Genomic DNA, 23,086 nt, shown 5'->3' with positions numbered 1-23,086 from the left:
GAGCTCCTTCCCTTAATCAGAGCAGCCTCTATCTGCAGCATTCAACTTAAAAACCATCAACTTTCAAAGGGGCAAAAGCAACTTCACCTGAATGCTAAAAAATAGTCACAGTTTTGGGGTATTACATCTGCACTCATCTATATGTACAGAACTGATAAAATCAGGATGGTAGCCCCACATCTGAAAAAAAAAGTCTAGTCTTTATTATAGAACATAAATTCACTACTATTGTATTTTGCAGAAAGGAAACAAAATAATAGTCTTTTCAACAACAAAATACCAGATATAGTAAGAATACAATCTTGGATTATCTGTGTGGTGATACTATTTGGTCGATCTTCTCAAACATGTGAGGAGCAGGCTGCCCAGAACAACATTTACATAGCTTTTTTCTTGTCCTTTATGTGCCCGAAAACAGTTTCCAGGATGAGCTGCTCTATCATTTTTCCAAGGAAAAGCATTCCTTAGAAGTGCTTTTTATTTGTATTATTTCTGCAACCCCAACCTAGTTTCAGCATGCAACAAAGAAAATAAGACTCACCTCAACTATACTAATCATATGAGGAAGAAGGCGATCCATGCGAACTTCCAGCAACATTACCAGAGCACGGCAAACATTTTTGCGTACTTCAGGCTCCTCATCAGTAGCCAGTGCAAAAAGATTCTATTGGAAAGCATTATCATTTTATAAGTCTCAATTCACTTAGTTCGTCTTGCATTTAAATTTACATTACTGGCAAACTAATGTATACAAATATATAACTGTCACCATCCATTCCCTCACCTGAGAATACTTTGATACTTCTTGCAGATATTTAAAGCAAATTATATTTTCAGATTCCCAGTCCACATAATACATGTGACAAAACATTGGGTAATGGTAGATAGTGGCAGAAGAACACTGTCTCCTGCCTTTTTCTTTTCCTAAAAGTTCTAAAGCCATGCTTCAAGATGCAACAGCTGCACATCAAATACTTCAGATAAACTGAACTATCACCACTCTAGTTCACGTTCAGTACTAATACCTAAAGACACAGATTACCCAGACAGACTAAATGACAGGATGATACCATTGCTGAACTCGGCATCACAGGTAGTGATAGACTGATGTCATTATCACTGCATCTTTATACGAATACATTTCCTCCACTTACAAAAAGGAAATATCTTTCAAAATATTACTTTTTATGCTGAGAGTATTTAGACCTATCAATTTTGAACACAAGCATGCAAAATAAATTTGAACGCAAAGGGTGGATATAAAACTAAGAATAGGAAGCCCAAAGTAACTGCAGCTAGAGGCAGCGATAGTTATAAAACATTATCTTAAACTCTTGATAGGTAAGACATGCAATATGACTTAATCTTGCCTCTCCCAACAAAGAATGGTCACTCACCTCAATAAAAGCATCTATGTGCATCATAAGAGCTTGAGTTCTACTGATGATAAATTGATTGACACATGCAACAGCGTGAGATCTAGAAACAGACCAGTTAGAATATACATTTTCTGTCACTTAAAGACATTTTCTAAACTGTACATAGATATAAAAAGTCATTCAGAATCCAACCACACAAGGAAAGATCACCTGGAGGCAAGACTGAAAAGGACACAGTACACCAGCTGTGGCCTCACCAATGCTGAGTAGAAAGGAAGGATCATACCTCTTACGTGCTGGTAGTACTTTGACTAATGCAGCTCATAACACCACTTACCTTCTTTGCAGGAAGGGAACATTGCTGGCTCATTTCAGGGTAAATGCCACTGTTTTTGTTGATAAACAATAGCAGTAGCAAGGAAATTCTGGCAACCACCTATGTCATATTTTTTTTGCTATTGATAACAGTTTAATACAGTATTCAGGTGAAAAGATGAACTCCTTTGATGGAATTACAGAATCATAGGGGTTAGAAGGGACCTCTGGACATAACATGGTCCAACCTCCAATTTAATTTGGTTGTGTTAAAAGGCACAGTTTTTTTAAGTTTTTTTGTTTTTTTAATGATCCTGAACAAATGTAAGAAGGCACAGATCCAATGCACCAGTAACCGTCATGCTGACCTACCCCGTAATAGATCAACCCTCTTCACTCCCTTATACATCTTTCAAATCTACCATCAGTGTATGATATTCCACAACAAAGTCACTTTGAAGATTATGAAAATTTAATGTGGTGGTTTAGAGCTTGATATACTTAGCCTTTTAAAATCAGAGTAATTTAAACAGATCGATAAAACATCAATCTTTCTGCTCATGTAAATAATATTTTAACAAGGATCTGCAGTACAACATTCAAACCTACCTTATTTTTGGACTGCTGTGCTTGAAGAACTGTAAGAATTTAGGTATCATTATATTGAGTGGTCGATCTAATACATCACTATCTAAAATTTCAGCAGAATCTTCACATATCTTCTGAAGAGCGCCAAATGCACCCTGTTTAAAAAACAAGCCATACACTTGCTGTTTCACATTCTGTAGAAAGCAACATTTCAGAATATACAATTTCAGCACAGTACAGTAATTGTAGTAAGCTAAACTTGAAGAAAAATTAAAACATTCTTATAAGCCTTTTATTTAATATTTTACACCTTAATCTGTAAGATGTCAAGATGGTCAAATGGTTGATAAGTGCTAACTTAATTTTAGTTTTCAACGCTCATCTATTCAATTGTATTTTTAAAAATGCTTAAAAGGTAGTTCCTTTTTTTCTTGTGAAAACAGCATCAAAATACTACATAGCAGCATGGCACACCAGACCAGCCTTTTCATCAAAAGGATTATTTTATACAAAATGCTTCACACACTTATCAAGATAGCATCAACTAACTAAATTTATATGTTCATAGATTTTTATTTTTTAAAATCAGACTATACTTTTTTTCCTCCACAGTTTGAAAGTTAGGCTAGTATTCAATTATTTTCCTTCATACACACTGAAAAAAATGCTCACGCTAGCCTGAAATGGAATATCAGATCATTTTTCCAGATGACACTGTATGAACAATGAACAATTTATGCGTTTAAGTAAGAAAATTTGAGGTGATTCTGATGAAGATTGACTTTAACAATTAGGCATCCTAGACAGGACACTTACAGATGTCTTGACAATTCAACTCCATGCTTAATTTTGTCTTTATGCAAAACAAATTCATTCATTCATAAAGAATGCTAACAAGGCATGAAAAATAGAGTAAGTGTCTAATTTGAGCCACTGGTATCAGAAGAAATTGTAGATGTATGCACGTACGGGCACAAAATATTGTCAATACACACTATAAAGTATCTATGAAGAGATAAAAATAATCAATTTCAGATGACAATCTGTTTTAGAATAAGTCTTCTTACCTCACAAGTATTGTAGTCCTCTGAATCTAAGAGGCTGCAAAGCTTTGGTAAAAGTTCTGGCCAATTCTGTAATTCTCCTTTTGAAGCAATGGTTGTTATCAGAATACCTAAGTAAAAAAAGAGAAATGAAGGAAATGAGATCTAATTTTCTGAGGTTTCATACTTATTTTTTCTCTTTTGTCCTCTTCTAGAAGAACAAAGGAATTAAGAAATAGCAAGCAAAAAAAGAAATAAGAAATACATATAATTATAAATAGTATTTTAAAGGCTTTGAAATGCAAAGGATAGTTGTGCCTTCCTCACACCACAAAGGGCTCAAGATGTGAGAGGAGGTCCAATTAAGGAAACAATCATGCCCGAACACTAAGATTGGCTTGGCTGTTTTATAGCCAAAGAATATAAAGATGTTATAATTATGAAATAAACAAGAAAGTTTGGCAAAGCAGATTTTAATAACAAAAAGAGAGTAGATAGACAGCTTATCCGCATCCTGGGCTCACTGCAAAACTCCAGAGGAGGGATCTGCAGAAGAGATCCTTTCCCACTGGTAGCCAGCTCTTAAATGGGTCTAGGAGAGATGCAGCCAGGCTCCACCCCTTCTGGCAGCACAGGTGAATTGCCTTCACCTGTGCTCCTGTGGCTGACTCAGTGCTCGCCTCAGGTGCTCAGAGGTTCAGGCCGTGACTCAGCAGTTCCCATACAACTGTAAATTTACTAAACACAGTATGCACTTAAGACACCTCTTATTTTGTTATAAAAGCATGAACGCAGGAAGTGCATCAGATTTGTTGTCATTCAATAAACTTAAAATCCAGTAGTGAAGCTGAGAACACACAACTTAAGCACGTTTACACCAAAATTGTGGAAACATGCTAGAACTAAAATATTTAGTAAAAGCTTGCACACTATGGCAGGTCATCCCCTGATCAGCTCTAGAGGTTGGCTGATTCAGATCCAGCAAGCAAATGAGACAGCCCAATTAGTCACTAATTCCATTTCCAGCACACACAGAAAACTCAGAAAAAAACTGAATTAGGAGAAAGGAAAACAGAAAGCTCCCTAGGTACAGTCTTTGTGCAAGACAAAATGAAACGGGTAGCATAATTTTCACTGACACAGACATTTATCTCTAGTAAGTACAAGCACTAAAGAATGTTGTATTACTACAACTAACAGTCTTCCAAGTGAGAAGTTCTCCTTTCCTAAGCACTTCAATTGAAGTAATCACCATATACCATCTTCCTTTGGGTAAAATGTTAAAATTCTTATTCAATAGACAAGAACGTAGGTCAATTTTACAGAGCAAAAGATATTCTGGGAAGAAATTTTGCATCATGCTTCCATGGATGCAATAAGACTGGAAAAACTAAGAAGGCAACAGGCAAATAAGAATCATGAGAAGTAAAAAACAACTACACAGCTCACAATACTCATTTATATACAACTTTTTTTCATAACTGTAGCTGAAGAGAAAAGATTCCTGTAAATCTGCACACAGACCCCTGGGTCCACCCAGCCCAACTCCTGCCCATGCAGTAACACCCAGAGCAGGATGGCCATACCAAGGGAGCATCTAAGATCTCCAAGTAGGACGCTCCACAGCCTCTCTGGGAGACCGGAGTCACTGCTCTGTCACTAGCACAATAAAGAAGTTTCCAGATCAGATCAGGAGGAACTACCTGTGTTCCAGATTGCAGCCACCTCCCCTTGTCCTAGCACTGGGCATCACGCAAAAGAGCTTCTTTGCATTCTCAGCTACTTATACACATTGATGATATTCCTCCTGAGCCTCCTCTTCTTCAGGCTGATCAGTCTTTTCCCTTTCCTCCAGCCCTTTAATCCTCTTGTCCTTTTGTTGGACTGTACTCAGTATGTCCAGGTCTGCCTTGTTCTAGAGGGTACAGAGCTACACACAGCACTCCAGGCACTAGATAGAGGGGGAAGGATCACCTTCCTCCACTCGCTGGCAATGCTTTGACTAATGCAGCACAAGATACTACTAGCCTTCTTTTCTGCATGGTCAACTTGCTGACTCATGTGAGGTTCATTAAACTGAACCTCACAAAAAGAACAAAATACATCAATGCTCTTGAACTCAGAGAAAGTACTTACATTGCAAAACTGTCTCCCTGCATTAGAACTGGCACAGATTAGTAGAATTAACATGGGTTCAGAAGCACATATACAAACAAAATTCCTGGAACTCCACTGGACCAACAAGAGAGAAAAGTCACACGTCAAGCCTTAAACGGGTTGGTAGTTTTGGAAAGGTCCTAGAAGAGCACTTTCAGAGGGCAAGCAAATGGAAAACTATAAGCATTTTTCAAAAAGGCTTATTCCAGGCAGGGATAACTTCAGAGGAAATACTTTGAGACATGCAGGAAAGAAGCAACTTAAGGCCACTGCTCCATACAACAGGGGCACACATAGTTCAGACCACATGTGTCATTAAGAGCTTTCTGAACGGGTCTGCAGAGAAGCCATTCAATGTTGTGTCAGTTTGGTTTTGGTTTTCCTTTTTTAAATTATGAAACTAGTGGGGACAAACTAAAAAACAGGCTATCAAGTAGTTGCAGAGGCAAAGACTATATAACATTTGAAGTTTTGCAGAAGGTTTTAAGAATAATGAGGAAGCAGGCATAAGAATTAAGTTCTAGATAATTATGCTCATATTACACAAAATCCACATGGACTTCTGATGCATTTTATCTCCTTTCCAATGTGAAACTTCTCCTGCTCCTCCTGCTTTATTCGTCCAGTAGGGAACAGAGGACACCAGACATTAGCCTTTGACACCAAGTCACAGAAATGTGGACACCAGATGAATAACCAAATTAAATTAACACTCAGCTTAGCAGTTTCTGACTTCTGATGTATTTGAGCAGGAGCTGACAGCTAAGGGAACCCTTTCTTCTCACCAACAACCTAAGCAGCAAGGTTAGAAATCTGAAAGTAAAAATCTTTACAAATACGTTCTTTGATGTCTAACGAAATTCAAATCAGCAAAACAGAATCTTTTGCTATGTCATTTGACAAATGGTAAACCTACCAAACAGTTATTCAGCTAGGAGAGCACCAAGCATGTGAGAAATTCCAGAGGAATGTCAGAAACTGTTAAAAACGTAAGTGTCATTGTCACCTCTTTCCTCACTATTTCAATTACAGGCAACCCTACTTTATAGCATCAACACTAAAATTAAAAACAAACAAACAAACAAAAAAAACCACAAAGAAAAAGAGCTAAGCTCCATACTTTAACGAAAGCAGCAGGGAAAGGCTGAATTCTTTTTTGCTTTATTTTGGGTAGTACTTTGACTCTGTAGCTCTTAAAATTTTATTTCTAAAAATCCTTAATCTAAAAAGCTAATTTTATGGCAAAATCACAGCTCTGATAACAACCATTTGCCTTCATTTCCCTTCTGCAGTGAAGCTTCTTCAGTCCTGCCACTACTCTCATCAATCTATTTTGCCTGTTGACTTTTAAGCAGGGCCTGCCCAAACTAGAATCTCTGTGAAGATTTAAGAACTGTCATAAGCATCCCCAAAATAGATGCACTCATTTCCTAGCAAGTTTGTGAATCCTCAACACATGTAGCTCTCACTTTAAAATTTGAGTCCACACTAGCATGAGTTTTTAAAACCTGTGCAACATCACACAGAGAAGTTTCACATCATTACTCATTTATGGCTTAAGAACAGGGAAATGGTAAACAGTGAAACTGATCAGCTTGCCTCCATCTTGGTCATAAGGTGTTAGCTTTTGTCTGGATAGCACTAGATGTGAGAGACCACAAAAGGAGTGAAGGCCACATTACTTCTTCTCTGATGCTATTTCAGTGCTGCTGTATTTGCTTGTCTTCCTCACAGAATTCCAGAGATCCTATTTATGGGTGATCCATTAAATTAACTGTGCCTGAACAGCAAAAACCAGTATGCATCTGACTAGAAAATGCCAAGCAATGTGATAGGTAGTAAAACATTTACATGTAGGTGACATCAAGACACTGGTGGGTACTAGACAGAAGTCAGGAGGATCCAACATTTATTCCATGTGGGAATGCACACAGCAGGCAGTATATAGGAATCCTTATGTAAGTATGCAGTTCAACAGTTGATCCACATCTTCTGAGTTTGTATATGTCAGAATGCTCCCTGCAAGGATCACTTTTTAAAGTTCAATCGTAATTAGACAACCCACAAACAATTCCTACCAGAAGAAATCAAGTAAGAATAGCTTGAAAACAAATAACTCCACAAAAAAAAAGCCCCAAAACCCAAAACAAACAAAAGACTAACAGTAACCACCAAATCACCAAACAACCCCAAGACAGCAATCCAAATGGTGCTAGAATATTTTCCCTGGTCAGTTCCACTGTACAATTCCAGTAACAACTCCTCTGAACTGACAAATAGGACTCCTACAATCAGAAAATACAAAAATATCTGCAGACTTTTTCTACAGCGACTAAAGAAATTAGGCAATATTAATATCTAGTACAGTAGCTTCTAAAGTTATGAGACAGCCAAAAAAAAAACAACCTAAGAGATGGGTGTTTTTCAATAATCCAAAGTAAATAATCCAGATGTCCAAAGAAGCAATCCTACATAGAATCAAATGCAAAGAAAGAGTTCTGTAGGAACAACTGATCTACTATTTTGCACGGTGAGCCAGCAGAAGTCGGGTGACATGAATGCAATTTTTTTTTATTTTTTTATTTTTTTACTGGAGCCCTCATCTGTTTTTCCCTTTTGTAACCAAGTATGACACTATTGCTTATTCTACCTTTTTTTCCTACTTTTCGGAGAGGAAGAGATAATTACTGCAATCATTTTAGTAATTAGTAAAAACAATATTCTCAGTGAACAGGCAGAAAAGCAACTCTACCTGGAAGTAAACAACAACGAGGCAGAAGTGCACTTTTTACATTGGAAGTGCACTAGAACTGCTAGGAATTCAAAAATTTATGTAGCAAAAAAATAGAAAAAAACCCAAACAAACTTAAACACACTCTTTTAGCTGATATTCTGATCCGCTTAATTTATGTACTGTTTTCTGACAGATGTTTAAAAGCAAAACTCTTTATCTGAATGCATATCATACACAGCACAGTAATTTTAACCACTCCCCTAACAGTGCGTGCATGTGGACTTGGGAGAGGGAGAAGGAAAGCATCTGACAGCAATGTTTCACTGATGCAAGTGAAATCCTGAAATAATTCTGCAGTCAAACTCTTACCCTATTCATCTTTTCAAGTACAAAAACTGGCAAGAAGTAGAGTTTAAAAACGTAGAGTTTTAGTAGAGACAAGAAAACTTAGTTATATTCCTCTAGACATGAACCAAATTGTAAATCAACTTAACAGGAAGCAAAAATTACTTTCATATACTGAAAATGAACATCAGCATCAGAATACTGTGAAACTGCAACAATTATCAGAAGCAAATAGCTTCAGGAGTTTAATAACTCTTTAGTTCACTAGTGAAGCTCCAATTCAGACATTCTATATATTGAAAATGTTACTGATATCAACAAGGGCAAACTTACCTACAGTAGCTCTAATTAAGGGAGAGGAATCACCAATGTTGTTCAGACATTCACTTTTGATGAAGTCAGTTACTCCATTTGGGAAGTTGTGAAAATGTGCTTTTACATTATTCTTCAAGATGAGACCACTCAAGGAACGTGTTGGTTCATCTGCAACAGAAAGTAAATTGCATTCAAACTTTGATTTCTTTGTTGGATAAGGTAGATTTGCACAGCAATGAAACAAAAATAAAACTTATAGCTATATATAGCTATAGATATTAACCTTTATTTCCTTATGTCTCCCACCAACTTGCCAATTATGTAACAAAGCTTTTTAGGATCAGAATTCAGTATTTCAATCTGAAATACTGCCTAGTCAACATATTCAAGCTTTCTATAGGCAAGGAAAACATCTTAATTTGCAAGATATAAGAGACTCATGCAACAAACTGGTTAACTGAAGACATTCAAATATTTTGATTATACTGACAGGCTTGTTGTAATACTGTTACTGTAAACGTTGATGACAACCCAGCTTTCATCAAAATAAAGCCAACACATCATGTAGGCACTGTGCAGCACGTTCTCTGACCTCTAATTTGGGCAATAACAGCTTGCACAAGATCTCTTTCAAGCTTTCAAAACTATTAATATCCAAACAGAAGTAATGCTAAGCAAAATAAGAGATGCATCTTTCAAAAATAAGGTATTTCAATACTGAAGTTACTGCATCACAAATACTAGGACTCACAGTACACCCACGGTGTCTGACTGCCAGTAGAAAAGTAATCTATTGTGATCTGGGCTAGTTAAAATAAAAGCAGTACTCAGAAAAGAGGGTTTTGTTCAGAAATTGAAGTTCATTTTAACCAGCTGACTTTATCTGAGCTCCAAAACCAGAAAGCCATCACATACTCTTTAACCTACTTTCTACATTCATATTTTCTTAAAGAAGCATTGTTTTTCACATTCCACAACTATAAACATAGTCATTTACAAGCACAGCTTTTACAGAAAGTTGAATAGCTTTGTAAACCAAGAAGCAATGTTCTACATGCATACTTGAAACAATTCTGTAACTTCATCCATAGTATGTTTTTTAAATACCTATCAACCTCTAAACAATGCAAAAATAAACACTGTTTCACTGTATTTCAAGGGCCAACAAATTTTCTGGAAGACTGGGAAAAAAAGGGGTTAAAAGGGGTTATTATTTTAAATTAAACTGCTAGAGACTGGATGAACAGACAGACTTTTAACAATCACAGAACTTGCTTATGAGTTGTGGCAAACAGTAGTAACAGTATAAAATTGAATAATTTCATTATTTTGTTCAATGTTTCGAAGTTACCATCACTGAGGTTCTGATGGAGAGTGACCAAATGAAGGAAGTTCTCACTTGAACGCTTGATCAGTCTCAGGTTTGATTCACTGAACTAGAAGGAAAATCTCTACATCTACTATTAAATCAATTTGTCAAACTGATTGCTTTACATAACTAATCCATTGATAACACATCTGCAAAAATCCAATCCTCCAAAAGTGATTAAAAGGTCTAAATAGAATACTAAACTACTTTCCATAACAAGTACTTATTCAGTCCACCTGCAACAAAGATCTCCGTGGATTCATACTGAAAGTTACGTTTCTGTCAAATGACAGAATTCAAGAAGCAACAGAAAGGAGGAAGATTAAAAACAAAAAGCCAAACGAATCACCGCCTTGGTGAAGTAGTGAGCAGAGATCATGAATATAGGCTAAAGAGAACTGCTGATTAGACTAAAACTACGTGAGTTAAAGAAGCAGCACAGAATCTGATACTCAGGCATTTCTAAAACCACACCATGGTCAGAATCTGAGTTTGAGAATCTGAGTATTACATGACTGCAGAAAGATATTTGTGGAATCCAGAGTGTTTAACAGCTTAACAGTGACATTATCAGAAAACAGCAATATAGATCTAGATGGAGTTTTTTTTTTCTGTAACACCACTATTACAGGCAGATGGCCTAAGAGCTGAATAAGACACTCCTTAGTCTTCTGAGATTCTGTGATAAGTTCTGTCAGCCATATGTTTCAGCCATCAAAAAAGATCACTGTCTTGCCTCCTTCTATCTTAGTCAACCTTCAAGTATAGAATTGATGAGAACATATAGTACAAGAAAAAAGAATGCACAAGAAAAAAAGGAAAGTGAAGCAGTCTTCTGGCATTTGATAGCATCTTTGGTGCCAAATAAATCAATCAGTGGAAGAATCCCCCTCTCACCACACCTTGCTTTACAATAAAACTGTATCAAATCAAACATATTGCGATCCCCAGTAGATTTTCAGCTTTGTTTAAGGGCCTTAGCACTAGTTCAAGGTTTTAATGTCTCACAGAATTGATGCATATCTGCTAATTTTAGGACTACAACTGTGTTTTTAAGAACTACAGTGCATTTTCAAACTGCCCTACCTCCTCTAATCACAGCCTGTATGATGTAAGTACATATGTGAAATATTTACAGAAGGCATGGGTGCCACAATGTTAGGTTAGAATCCTACTTGAGTGAAAAAGATGTCATGCAGCTAAGCATCAGTAGATGTTTATTTCACCCATTGTAAGAGTAAGAGCTGAAAAATGGTGTCTCCTGTTCATGAGGGTAGGTGCCGTAAGACACCATGACCTCTTGGCAGACTGTCAGCAGGCAGACTTGCTGTTAAACATGACAGTGATGTCAGAACAGTTTCAGTGTGTTACTCTGTAGTGATGAAACAAGTGCAATTGATTAGCTCACCACCTTCACGAAGCCAAATCTAGCCTTATTGAAAAGGAATTACTTCTCTTGGTCCACTTGCAACAGTTGTGTGCAAATAAGAATGTCTTTCCCTTAGCACTAAGTAGGAGTTGAACCTAGGAAAAACTGCCTCCAATAACGGTATCCACAGTATTTTTCCTCCTCTGCTGCTCCCTGCAGCTCCCTGAGGATGGGAATAGAACAGAATCACTCAGGTTGGAAAAGGCCTTAAAGATCATCAAGTCCAACCACAACATAACCATACTACCCTAACTTTAACAACTGTCCGCTAAATCATGTCCCTGAGCACCACATCCAAACGGTTTTTAAACACATCCAGGGATGGTGACTCAACCACCTCCCTGGGGAGCCTATTCCAGTGCTCAACAACCCTTTCTGCAAAGAAGTGTTCCCTGATACCCAACCAAATCTTACCCTGGTGCAACTTGAGACCATTTCCCCTTGTCCTGTCACCTGTCACCAGTGAGAAGAGACCGACTTCGCTCATGCTGTAAGCACCTTTCAGATACTGGAAGAGAGCAGTAAGGTCTCCCTTACTATTGGGAAGCAGCGGTGGTGCCAGGTTCTGCTCCTGTGAACTGATGGCAAAAGGGAACGGCACAGAGCTGCCAGGGGGACAGTCAGGCTGGGCACTGGGAAATATTTCTGAGCTGCAAAGATGCAAGCTTCTTAGTGAGGTGGCTGATGCTCCATGCCTGTCAGTTCCTGTCAAAATTGATTATCTTTGTTGTTTCCTTCCAACTGTTCTATTCTAAATGGCAGGCACCCAAATTTCCCCTTTTTTCCTTCCTTTCCAGTGAAAGGCAACTGATAAAGTCTGAGGTAGAAACTGAAAACAGATTGAAGATGGATTTCAAATGACGTTAAAAACAAAAATCAGCAGAGATACATACCAAAGCTTCTTAGATAGTCTTATTTTCACTAGTATTCTAAGTAGCAGAAGATTGATCCTTTGCTCATAGAAAGAGGTCTCATGAAGTAAATATAAGGAAAAAAGAAAAAATATATTTCTAAAAATAATTTTAAAAAATAGTATGTATGAGTATTAATTTATAGCATGTAGCTACTCTCTAGTTTCTTATTTCAGGGACACCTCCACTAGTGCCAAAATTATATCTTGCCATTTCCCAGAATGCAACCTAATACACCTAACCAAAGAAACAACTTTTATTAAGCTATATGTACAGGATGTCAGCAGCAGAAGCAGGGAAAACTTCCAGTGCACAGCAACCTACACAACACCAGTGGAGGCGAGAGTCATTTATTTTGTACTCCCCAACACTCATTGAGTAGTCTGAACAGTATTCTGAATTACTCAAATTGATGACAAGGCCTCAATTCACTTATCCAATCAATCCCTGTGTTCCAACAGCTATTAGCGTGACGGATTGTCTCATTTTAAAGTTCATTTTAAAATACAACATTCACCTTCAATTTATTCAGAGTGAACAAACTTCCATTCATCTAACCAAGTTATTTCTTCAGAGAGATTCACTGCTTCTGAATTCGTTCACTGCCAAACAGGTAGCTGCCACCACAGCCTGTCATTTCCTTCCCCAAAACACCAAGGTGCTTTCCCGTCATTTCTGTTTATGCAGAAACCAGAGGATGATGCTCTATTAAGCATGGGTGCCCAAACTTTCAGTTTGCCTGGATTGCACTGAGTGAAGGGGGATTATCTTGGGTGCATTTACATAATATAGTTGACATATTAGTAACAAAGCTGCTTTTTTTTTTTTTTTTTTTTTTACATAAAAAAAAAAAAACAAACAAAACTTGCTTTTGTGAAACTAATGAATCAGTATCTGCTTCAATGGCAGTGGACTCAATTCTCAGTGAGTTCGCAAGGTTAGAGATATGGATTATCAGAGATTTTTTATCTAATCTTACTCTTTCTGTGTTTCATACTTGACAGTAGCTTTTCACAAATGTACATATCACCAAAAAGTGCTGACATGAATAAGGCATGTTTGTGAAGTAAAGGATACTTCTCTCTGGTAAGATAGGTCCCATAAAAGTATAGCAAAGAGACTTAATCAAATTGTTCTCTGAGTTGAATGTTTGATTGCAGCACTTTTTCTGTGCCAACATGTGTACACCACAGATGTTGAAGTCACTCTTGTAAGAATTTTGTTTTAAAATTGCCATGCAGCACATGACATGTTATTAGTAGATGATACTCTATCAATCTGCATTTAAGTTTTATTAATCAGGTTTTGTTTCGCAATTTTATATTTGCTACTTCCTTGACAACTTACAAAGCCTGGGCTACATGCGAATGTTTTGAAATTACATCCAATTTTTAAATATATGTCAATTCTAATGTTTTAAAATACAGGCTTTTTTCTCGTACTTTATTTGTATCTGTGTTCTAGATTTTGTCATGTAATCTCTAACTTACTGTATTACTTCCATGCAAACAAAAAAAAAAGTGGCCATGATATGTACAGTTAATCAAAATTCTGAATTCTGAGAAAAAGCGAATAAATGTAGCTATAATTTGTATAATTAATTTATAATTAAGCATGTCTGCTTACTAACAAAAAACATGCATCTTCACAAGCACAAACACATGCAGGTAGATTGAAGTGGTTTTCAACGTTTTACTGGCCAAGCAGCACAAGCACCTGTAAGGTGCAATACACGGTAAGCTTTGAGTTGACTGTGTGTGCATGGCAGGCGCCTCGAGAGGTGGAGTTAGCACAGTAATGTGCCTTCCTTGTTTTCCATACAGTCAGTGCTTCAGCTGTGCACAACTGACTCGTTAAAAATTTTGCTAAAAATCACACAATGTTAAAAGTTTGTGATCTTCTGGGGCAGCATTACCAGTGACCCAGGGCTGCACGTGTCCAGTGGGTTGAACATGCCTGCTATAGAGATCACAAAGAGCAACAATAGCTTGCATTTGCTATTACAGTTTGGGACACTGTAGCAAATCATACTATCATTACACTGAATTTCCATTTATTATTATTGAATCTTCTGCTCTTAGGAAGATTCTAGCACTGACTGAATTGCGGGATAAGGAGGCAATGTATAGAATAGCATTAAAATAAAGAAGCTGAAAGAGTTCTTTATATGTCCTGTGGTTTTGCAAGCTTGAAGAGATGTACAAACTTTTGCACTGATTGATCTGTGTCCATCATTTGTTAAAATGCAAAAATTTGAATTACCAGCCAACAAATTAAATTTTGATCGGAGTTTAACATCCTTTCCATATTAACCACAGCTCAGCTTTATTTACAACATGGTCTTCAGAAGCATAGCTGTTGCTACTGAAGCAACAAATACATAACACTCAATGTCAGCAGAACACTTTCAGCTTTATTTTGGTGCCTGTACGATGATGTTCTTACACACAGGTAGTCATGTCAAATTTTTTTTCCATCATTCATATAAACCAACTGAACACTGATTTCAGACTAGCCACTACATTTCAAGGTTTTTCATATATTCAGATACGGTGAATGCCTTGAAACATTTTCAGCTTTGTTTCTGATATATCATTTTAAGCTTGAAGTATTACACTTAAGGTTACTTAAAATTCCAGAGGGAAAGGGGAAAAGAAGTTTTTTTTTTCTGCAATAACATTCATGAAGGTGTCTGTATACCTGTCACTCTAAAGAAAACATTCACCTTGTGCCTCTCATATACACTGTTCTAGAATGATTTTGTTTTTGTTTTAGCTCCTAAGAGACAGCCCATTTGTTAATCAGGAATCCTCAAGAACAGTGACATCAGGGATTATTTTTATCACACTTCGTATTTGTACATATTAAATCCATACCAAATAGTTAAAACACACAGAACAAAGCTTTTTTAGAAATAAGCTCTGAACAGCTTTGAGAGTGAAATCAGCACAGTGAGCAGTTTTTCTTAGGAAGTTTTACCCTAAAAGCTACATTTCCAACACAAGAATAATAGTGCAAAATATGAACCACATTCATTGGCACTGTATCACCCACCACCTGTGAAAGGTTAAACACTACTTTCATCCCAGTCATTTAGTTCTCTTAAAAATCCAGGCACTTTTATCCTTGGAAATAGAGGAAGAAAGCCCACAGTTAAAGACATTCTAGGCTCAAGCACCTCTGAACTGAAGTGAATGAAGTATTTCTGCTTGGGTGCATTTAGAAACCACACCAGCAATTACTTTCTTTTTCTCCAGGAAAACACCCCATAAGGATGCTGGATACTGGCTTTTTAAATACACTTTAACAGGAGAAACAACAAAACAAAGCATCACCTGAGTGGATGAGTTCAACTTAGCAAACATATACAAAGAATATCCCTTGTAGTAGATTACATTCAGCGACTAAGATATACACTAAGGGAAGGCATTAAAGAACTAGCTAAAGACCTCCAACTTGCCCAAAAAATAAAGTTTCATTTACTTTGGGGTTGAAACACACCTTATCAAATGTTACCTGAATTTCAAAAGAGTGATTTTAAAAGTCTGATAACCCTAATAACCAAGGGAAAGCCTGAAAAATTCTGACCTGTCACTTCAGACAACACAGATATTACAAGATTTCACTCCTCAGATGATCTTACTTACAGTGAATAGCACCTTTGAAGAACCTACATTAACCTAAATAAGTAAATGAAGGTACTAAGCTAGAGAACTACTGTACCTATTCTTTCAGAATGCTTTCCTCCTATGGGCTTCAGGAATAGGTAAAGAGATAATAATGGAGATCCCATACTCTCAGAATAAAGACTTCCAAGAAAGCATTCCTGAAGTACTGAATCACAAAACGCAATCCACTGGATAATTTCAATGTTTCTTTAAAGACTCTTAAAAGAGAAAATAAATAACTGTCTCTGCCCACATGTAGCATGTATGCCATGAAGCTACTTAAACAAAGAATTTTACTGAAGTCTGCTTTACAACATCCCCATGAACAGAAGAATTGGCTGCCATACTGGGAAAAAAACAAAAAACAAAATCAAACATACCGATTTAATGGTATGATTTGACAAAATCAATCATCTCAGAACTTGGTTTCCCTTAAGTCTATGAATCTGAATTACTTCTTGCATTGACTACTAACACTGAGTTAGGTTTAATTTTATTTTTAATGTATCAGAGTTGAAGGAAAAAATATTTTGCTATTGTCTCACTAGAAGAACACCACTCATGCTATGTATGCAACATTTCAAGCTGTACCTTTTAAAGGGTGCATTAACCTTACTTTACTTCTGAACTGTAATCCCATCAGATATCAGATTCACTCCTTGGCAGCTATTTTAGTCTTTTTGATAATGACTGGATTACGTATTTTGTAAAGAGGGGTGGGGGGGAAAAGGAGATGAAGGGGGTGAGGAGATAGTTTCAATTTCATAGCCAAAGCTTGTGAACTTTTTTCTGGTTTAATCCTGCTCATTAAAAACACGTTCCTGAAAAGCCAAGTTGGTTAATCACACAGTGTGATTCTCACACAGTCTTTCTCTTGCTTAGCTTCAAACGTCTTTCCACATCAACATACCATTAAAGAAGTATTCCATAGTGGAAAGGTCTTATGAAAACCACAGCCCAGATCAAATTTAAATTTCAAAACTTACCAGAAAATAGTCACATCAAATCCATAGGGCTACTCTGGATCCTAGTAATAGTTTATAAAAGGCCATTTCAAAATCCACTCGCAGACACGACTGAGTTATTATAAAAGTTATGTGTGCTGACTTTTCAAATGAAACAAAAGCTTTTGCATGGTGCAGGGGTTGAGAGGAGGTGGAAGGAATGGAATAAAAATAACAAGTTCCATGGGAAAACTGTGTCAAAGTAAAATACTCTGAATGACTAAGTCATCACATGAAAATATCAAGAGTAGTAGAGACATTGCTTTATAAAGCAATCGAAGATCAAAATCTAAACATCTAGGAAGTGAACTTTTAGAGACCACTCTTAAAGACTACCAGAAAGACAGTACAGTACTCAAGCACTGCTCTCAATCCCTACTCATTCTCCTCCAGAATATAAATGTGTTTCAAGGACTGTGATCCTTGAGTGCAACAGCTTCACACAAGTCTACGATCTGTCTACCGAGTGAGACTAGTGAGACCACGGACTGGAGTTCCCACAACAGTACGGGCTGAGGTGTGGGTCATCAAAACATGATCCAAGATCGGAATCAAAAGACTTAGTTATCTGTCTTGTTGCAGCTACACAATGTCCACACAAGCCAGCAGAAAATTATCAGGACCATTGCCTATTTGTCTCACTATACATTACCCTAGATTATGGCAAAAAAAGTCCAGCAGCACACTTAAAGGTAGAAGGAATCAAGGCTTTACAGAAAGTATTCATAAACAACATACTCTATCTTTCACGTAAGCAAGACTTAAAAAAAAGTAAATGTGACAAAGGATCTGTTTGTCTGTCTTAACTAGAACAGCACTAATATTTGTGGCCTTTTTGCCCAAGATAAAGGGGTATTAGGTCTGTTGTATCTTACATAGGCAGTGGTAAGTATTGACAACACTTCTTGCAATTTTTTTTTTTATAAAACACCCAGCATCTTTTAAGCTGCATTAAGCCATGTAGAATATCACATGAATTCTGTCATATTATAAAGATAGCTTCCTTTCTTGCTATCTGAGGCGTAAAGACCTTATTCAGTAATGGATATAAGCATAAACTGAGTAGGAATAGTCCACAGATACTATTAAGTCTTGGTCCAGTTTCTCTTCAAAGCTGAACAGAGAACAGTTAACCAGGAAGCAACATAGTATTTTTTTTGCTGATGCAAGCAGGCTGTGTCATCTCAGAGTATGTTGATACAACATTGCATAAGAAAAATATCATGCCACAATTATGACTGTCATCACCCAGTAGTCCCAGTAAGAAAGACACCGAGCCAGTGTAGCACCACTACATTTATCTGCCAGTTTTACACTTGTGAAACTAAGAAGAAACAGCTACAGTAATCTACAAGTATCTACGTACACCTACGAGTATCTGAATGATAATGTATATTCCATTTAGCCCAAATAAGGATGACCTCTGAGCACAATGCTTCTTCGTAAGTATCTTCTAGAGATATCCCAGCCTTCAACGTTTTGGGATCATGTTTTATTCCATGAGCTTGCCTACTGCCTGACTACAGGCCTTAGTGGAGAGGCCAACTAAGCAAGCAAAGTTATTTGCTTGCAGAGACATAAGACTCAGGCTAAAAACAACATGGTACAACCCATACTAAAATAAAATAAGGGTGTTTAAAATGCATTTCAGTCCCCCCTTACTGAATTTTAACTTCCAGGAGCTTCCATCTAAAGGTAATCTTTACATAGTTTCCTCAGCAGTTTCAACAGTGGCAAAAATGTTATCTATGGATAGCCACACCTGTTGTCAAACTAAGCTCTCTTTTGCCCCATGTACTAGTAAACGTAACACTTCAATCCCCATTGAATAAACTATGAACAATGCAGGAAGCTTATTTTCATGACCCACAGCCACAGAGAAGCTTCCAACAGTAGGGTAGGGTTCATTGGGTATCTCAGCTTCTGTCTGTGGTTTAAAGCACAGTGCTTGTCTTCCCTAGTCAAGAACCTTGACTGCCAAGAGAATCCTCTTGAAAAAAAAAAAAAAAACAAACTTCCCCAGTTGTACTCAAGATAGACTCCATCACGTTTCCCCTACAGTTCCAAAGAGGATGCAAGAGTATTTTAACTGCTTTATAGCAGTTCTAGAGGTCCCTTTCTTTACCTTGCTTGTGCAGGAATACGGACAGAAGGCTCTTGGTCATCGGATTCATAGCAAATCCACCCAAGAATTCCCCACTGTCCTTCACTAGTCCTACATAGCAAAGTAACAGGATATTTAGAAGTTGGTAAATACTATGGGAAAACACCAATACTGGACTCACTATGACACAGTATCACAAAATGGTTGAGGTTTGAAGGGACTTTTGGAGGTCAAACGTCTTGCTTGAGCCCCTGCTTGAGCAGGGACATCTACAGCAGGTTAATCAGGACCATGCCCCACCTGTTCTGAAGATTTTCTGATCTTGAAACACAAAGTTGAAGAACAGCTGTCTTAGACAAGAGTATGACTGAAAATTCAGTCACTGATGAAGGTGAAAATCTTCCCTGAAGCAAGAATTACTTCTCTGCAGTCTCATAAAAGACCTACATAATGTACCTGTGAGGTATGGGTGCAGTCTGACCACAAACACATTTTTTTTTTTTCCTGTTAATAGTGTAAATCACACTAGCAATTGAAGTATGATACCATATTAATCAATATTAAAGCATATTTTCTATCTATATAGGATATTCTCTATCTATACTATCATCTTGCTCAGTAACTTATTATCTCAGCTGATTCAGGTCTTGAAAATACTCTCAGATTTCAAAGATTCCCCCAAGACCTTAAATATTATTAGGAAACTTACTACATAGAAGACCCAAAACCACTGTGATATATCCCAGTCTTAAAATACAAAAACATTATACTCTGCTATCCTTCCATCCTTCCTAGATATGCAGAAAACACAAACAAAACACTACTTCAAACAAAAAATAAAGAATCTTGCTGATGCTTTGAACGTTACAGGGCTACTTGTAAGTAAGATCTACTTCAAACTGAAAAAAAGAAGGCACTCTAAAGCCAAGAGGTGGAACAACAGAAATCAGAAAAAGTATTAGTAGCAAGACACTGAGGAAAAAAAAAATAATCACAAACAATCCAACATATTAATGACAAACATACAAGAACCAGATGTGCCAAAATAGATCCTGAAATTTCACTGGCAAAAATCTCACAAATCAGCCACCGTAGAAATCTGAAATAAAAATCCTTCACGTTCTGCTCATTACTACAGAATTGCCTGAATTTACACATTTGTAGAGGCTACAGAGTGCAGTACACAGCATGTACTAGGGTACATAAGAATAAACCAGTGGTAAACTGTGAGTGATTTCTAACTGCATTTTACTAAACTTAAGATGAATTAAGATGAAGATTCTGACACTCTCTCTGAATGATTCTGGTATGTGACCATTAAAAAGTTCACCAGGCTAATTACTGGTGCAATTATGATTGTAACTGGATTTATCAGAATATTTAATAACATCCCCAGTCACATTTCACCACCATAGATCAAATCTATTCCAGTTTCACAGCAGCCTCAGAGAAGTATGATGCTTCTGTTGTACTGTAAAAATTTCATAGGATTCTTAGAGCAGAATCTATACTAAGATTTTGAAACTATGCTTTCAAATGTGTTACCACAAATCCTCCCAAAAGTTAAATGAGTTCTCAATAACTACAGAGGTCAACAAATCAACAGAATTACTGCAGGATTCAGCTTTCAATTACTTTAAAGGTAAAGAAAAAAAAAAAAAAATCAAACAGGTGAAAAATAAAAGTGTAATCAAAGAGTTAATATCTTCAAAACTCACCTTCAGACTTCAACTTCGTAAGAACAAAAATCAGGTAGTTGTTGAAATCTGGATACTGATTGAGTTGTTCTAGTTTCTGAAGTGAGAAACCGTTAAGGAGAAGTTGAATCTTACACATGCAGCATTTAGCCTTCTGGATGAAATTATTATTAAATTTCCAAACACTTCAAACAATTGTACAATTGTAAAAGCTTAAAATACTCAGAGTAAAAACAAACTGAAAACCAAGTCTGCAGTCCTTGTACTTTAGGGAATACCTTTTAGTTGTGAAGTACAGAAAAAAAAAATTATCCAAAGACAGAGAAGTTAATAGAATCCTTAAAGTGCTTTTAAAAACACTAAAAATGCTGCTTCTGTATAGTTTTTAATTTCAATGTTTACACTCAGAAGCTGAGACAGAATCTCACAACACATCTTTTTTTTTTTTCCCCATCATAAATAAAAGCACTCCAGCATTAAAGCACAACAGCGATTTATGATTTTGATAGTGAGAATTAGTATAATTTTAAGTGAGAAGATAATTTGCATCAGAAACTTATCTACTGTTTCTTAAAACAAGTAATACAGAACATTTCCTTTGCATACATATCCATTTTCTAGAGTGCTGGCTTTCTGAATGAGCTTCTTATTAACGTTTACTATATCATCTGCTGCTGTTTGGCTGGAACAGTCATCTGGCATTCTCTTTATAACCCGTTCTCATACACTGTTATTAATTGGTATTCTGAGTCACAAGCATGCAGCATCATCTTTAAGTCATACTGATGATATCTAGAAGGGTTAAACAAGACATTTAGCAAAAAAATGTTTTTCAAAGAAGAGTATTTACTTCACATGCACTGACTTTACTAGCTGTTTAGACGAATTGCTAAGCATTACAAGTAAAACCTTGACCACAGGCATTCACTGGGATATGATGACCCATTAAGTTCCTTCCAGTTCTAAAGAAACTACTTCCTTCCAGTGACCTACCAGTTCACCTAGTCCGAATCACAAACTTAGGAAATTTCGTTTTTAGATATTTAGGCTGCTTACATCAAGCAATGGTCAGAGAAGCCTGTCTGACTTAAAGAGTAAAGCACGCCTACTATAGATAGCCAAGTGAAAACAGTACTGATGATCTCACATGGCCCCTAAGAAATATAAAACACACACCCAAAGGTTGTTTTTTAGCTTCCATGCCAATAAGCTCTTTAAGAAGCAAAAAAGTAGGGTAATTTTTTTTCCTTTCTACACCAAGCCTCAGAAACATGACCACCAAAACAGTATGTCAAACAATACCAACAGCAATAAATTGCAGCAGCTCAAATACAAAGTAGCAGCAAACACAGAAAGAACTAGGAGTATTAAATAGAAATTTAACTAATCAATCAATGAACCAAGTAAGAGCTAATAGGCCATATTTTCCTCAACAACTTCTTCACCTACACTTTCCCTTTTTTTCCCCTTCAAAAAGCAATTAATTTCTTCATCTCAAAAACATCTGAAAGACTCTCTGATTCATAACTTTATTAGGATTTCGATACCAAAGGATTTTGGTTAACCTATGCTCCCCACTTCATTACAATTAGTTTCTAATCACATAAATGTGTCAAAACTGTGTCATAAGGTACAAGACAGCACACTGATAATCTTATATTAATGACTGAAAGTTCTTTAAATTTGAATCTTCTGATCCACCATCCTGCTTCGACATGCTGCTAAGCAGCATCCTATAATACAAGAAACCATCCCAGAGATTTGTGAAAACAGTTTCAAAGAAGATTTACTTAAAGTTACAGTTTGCTGTCTGTGAATAAGACATCAAAATTTTTCCTAAATGGATGTGTAACATTTTACAGGCCAGCATAGGAGGAACTTTCTGACATCACAGGTATCTGACCAGAGCATGCTGTCATTTCAAACATCAGTTAGAGGCATTTTTACTTAACTTCTGCACATCATTCAGACAACATCCACTACGTTGCCCATCCTACACCTACACTGCTATTTTTCAAAAAACAAAGC

At 36.8% G+C, this 23,086-nt stretch overlaps 1 protein-coding gene across 1 annotated transcript in view; it reads right to left on the bottom strand.

Moving 5' to 3' along the window:
* The window catches only part of TNPO1 (transportin 1), a 61,370-nt gene that overhangs the window by 36,372 nt on the left and 1,912 nt on the right, over nucleotides 1-23,086 (bottom strand). The window contains exons 3-8 of the mRNA XM_042825662.1: nucleotides 21,080-21,155; nucleotides 8,895-9,044; nucleotides 3,350-3,456; nucleotides 2,304-2,437; nucleotides 1,398-1,479; nucleotides 542-664 (exon numbers count right to left, since the gene is read on the bottom strand). Of these exons, the coding sequence (XP_042681596.1) occupies nucleotides 542-664; nucleotides 1,398-1,479; nucleotides 2,304-2,437; nucleotides 3,350-3,456; nucleotides 8,895-9,044; nucleotides 21,080-21,155 (672 nt within the window). The remainder of the gene's footprint in view (nucleotides 1-541; nucleotides 665-1,397; nucleotides 1,480-2,303; nucleotides 2,438-3,349; nucleotides 3,457-8,894; nucleotides 9,045-21,079; nucleotides 21,156-23,086) is intronic.

The sequence above is a fragment of the Centrocercus urophasianus genome, unplaced genomic scaffold (assembly GCF_019232065.1).
Source record: "Centrocercus urophasianus isolate 14NV4802_14NV808 unplaced genomic scaffold, USGS_Curo_1.0 seq_25, whole genome shotgun sequence".
Lineage (NCBI taxonomy): Eukaryota > Metazoa > Chordata > Aves > Galliformes > Phasianidae > Centrocercus > Centrocercus urophasianus.
The sequence above is the reverse complement of the archived record's forward strand: the minus strand, read 5'-3'. Positions and strand labels throughout refer to the sequence as shown.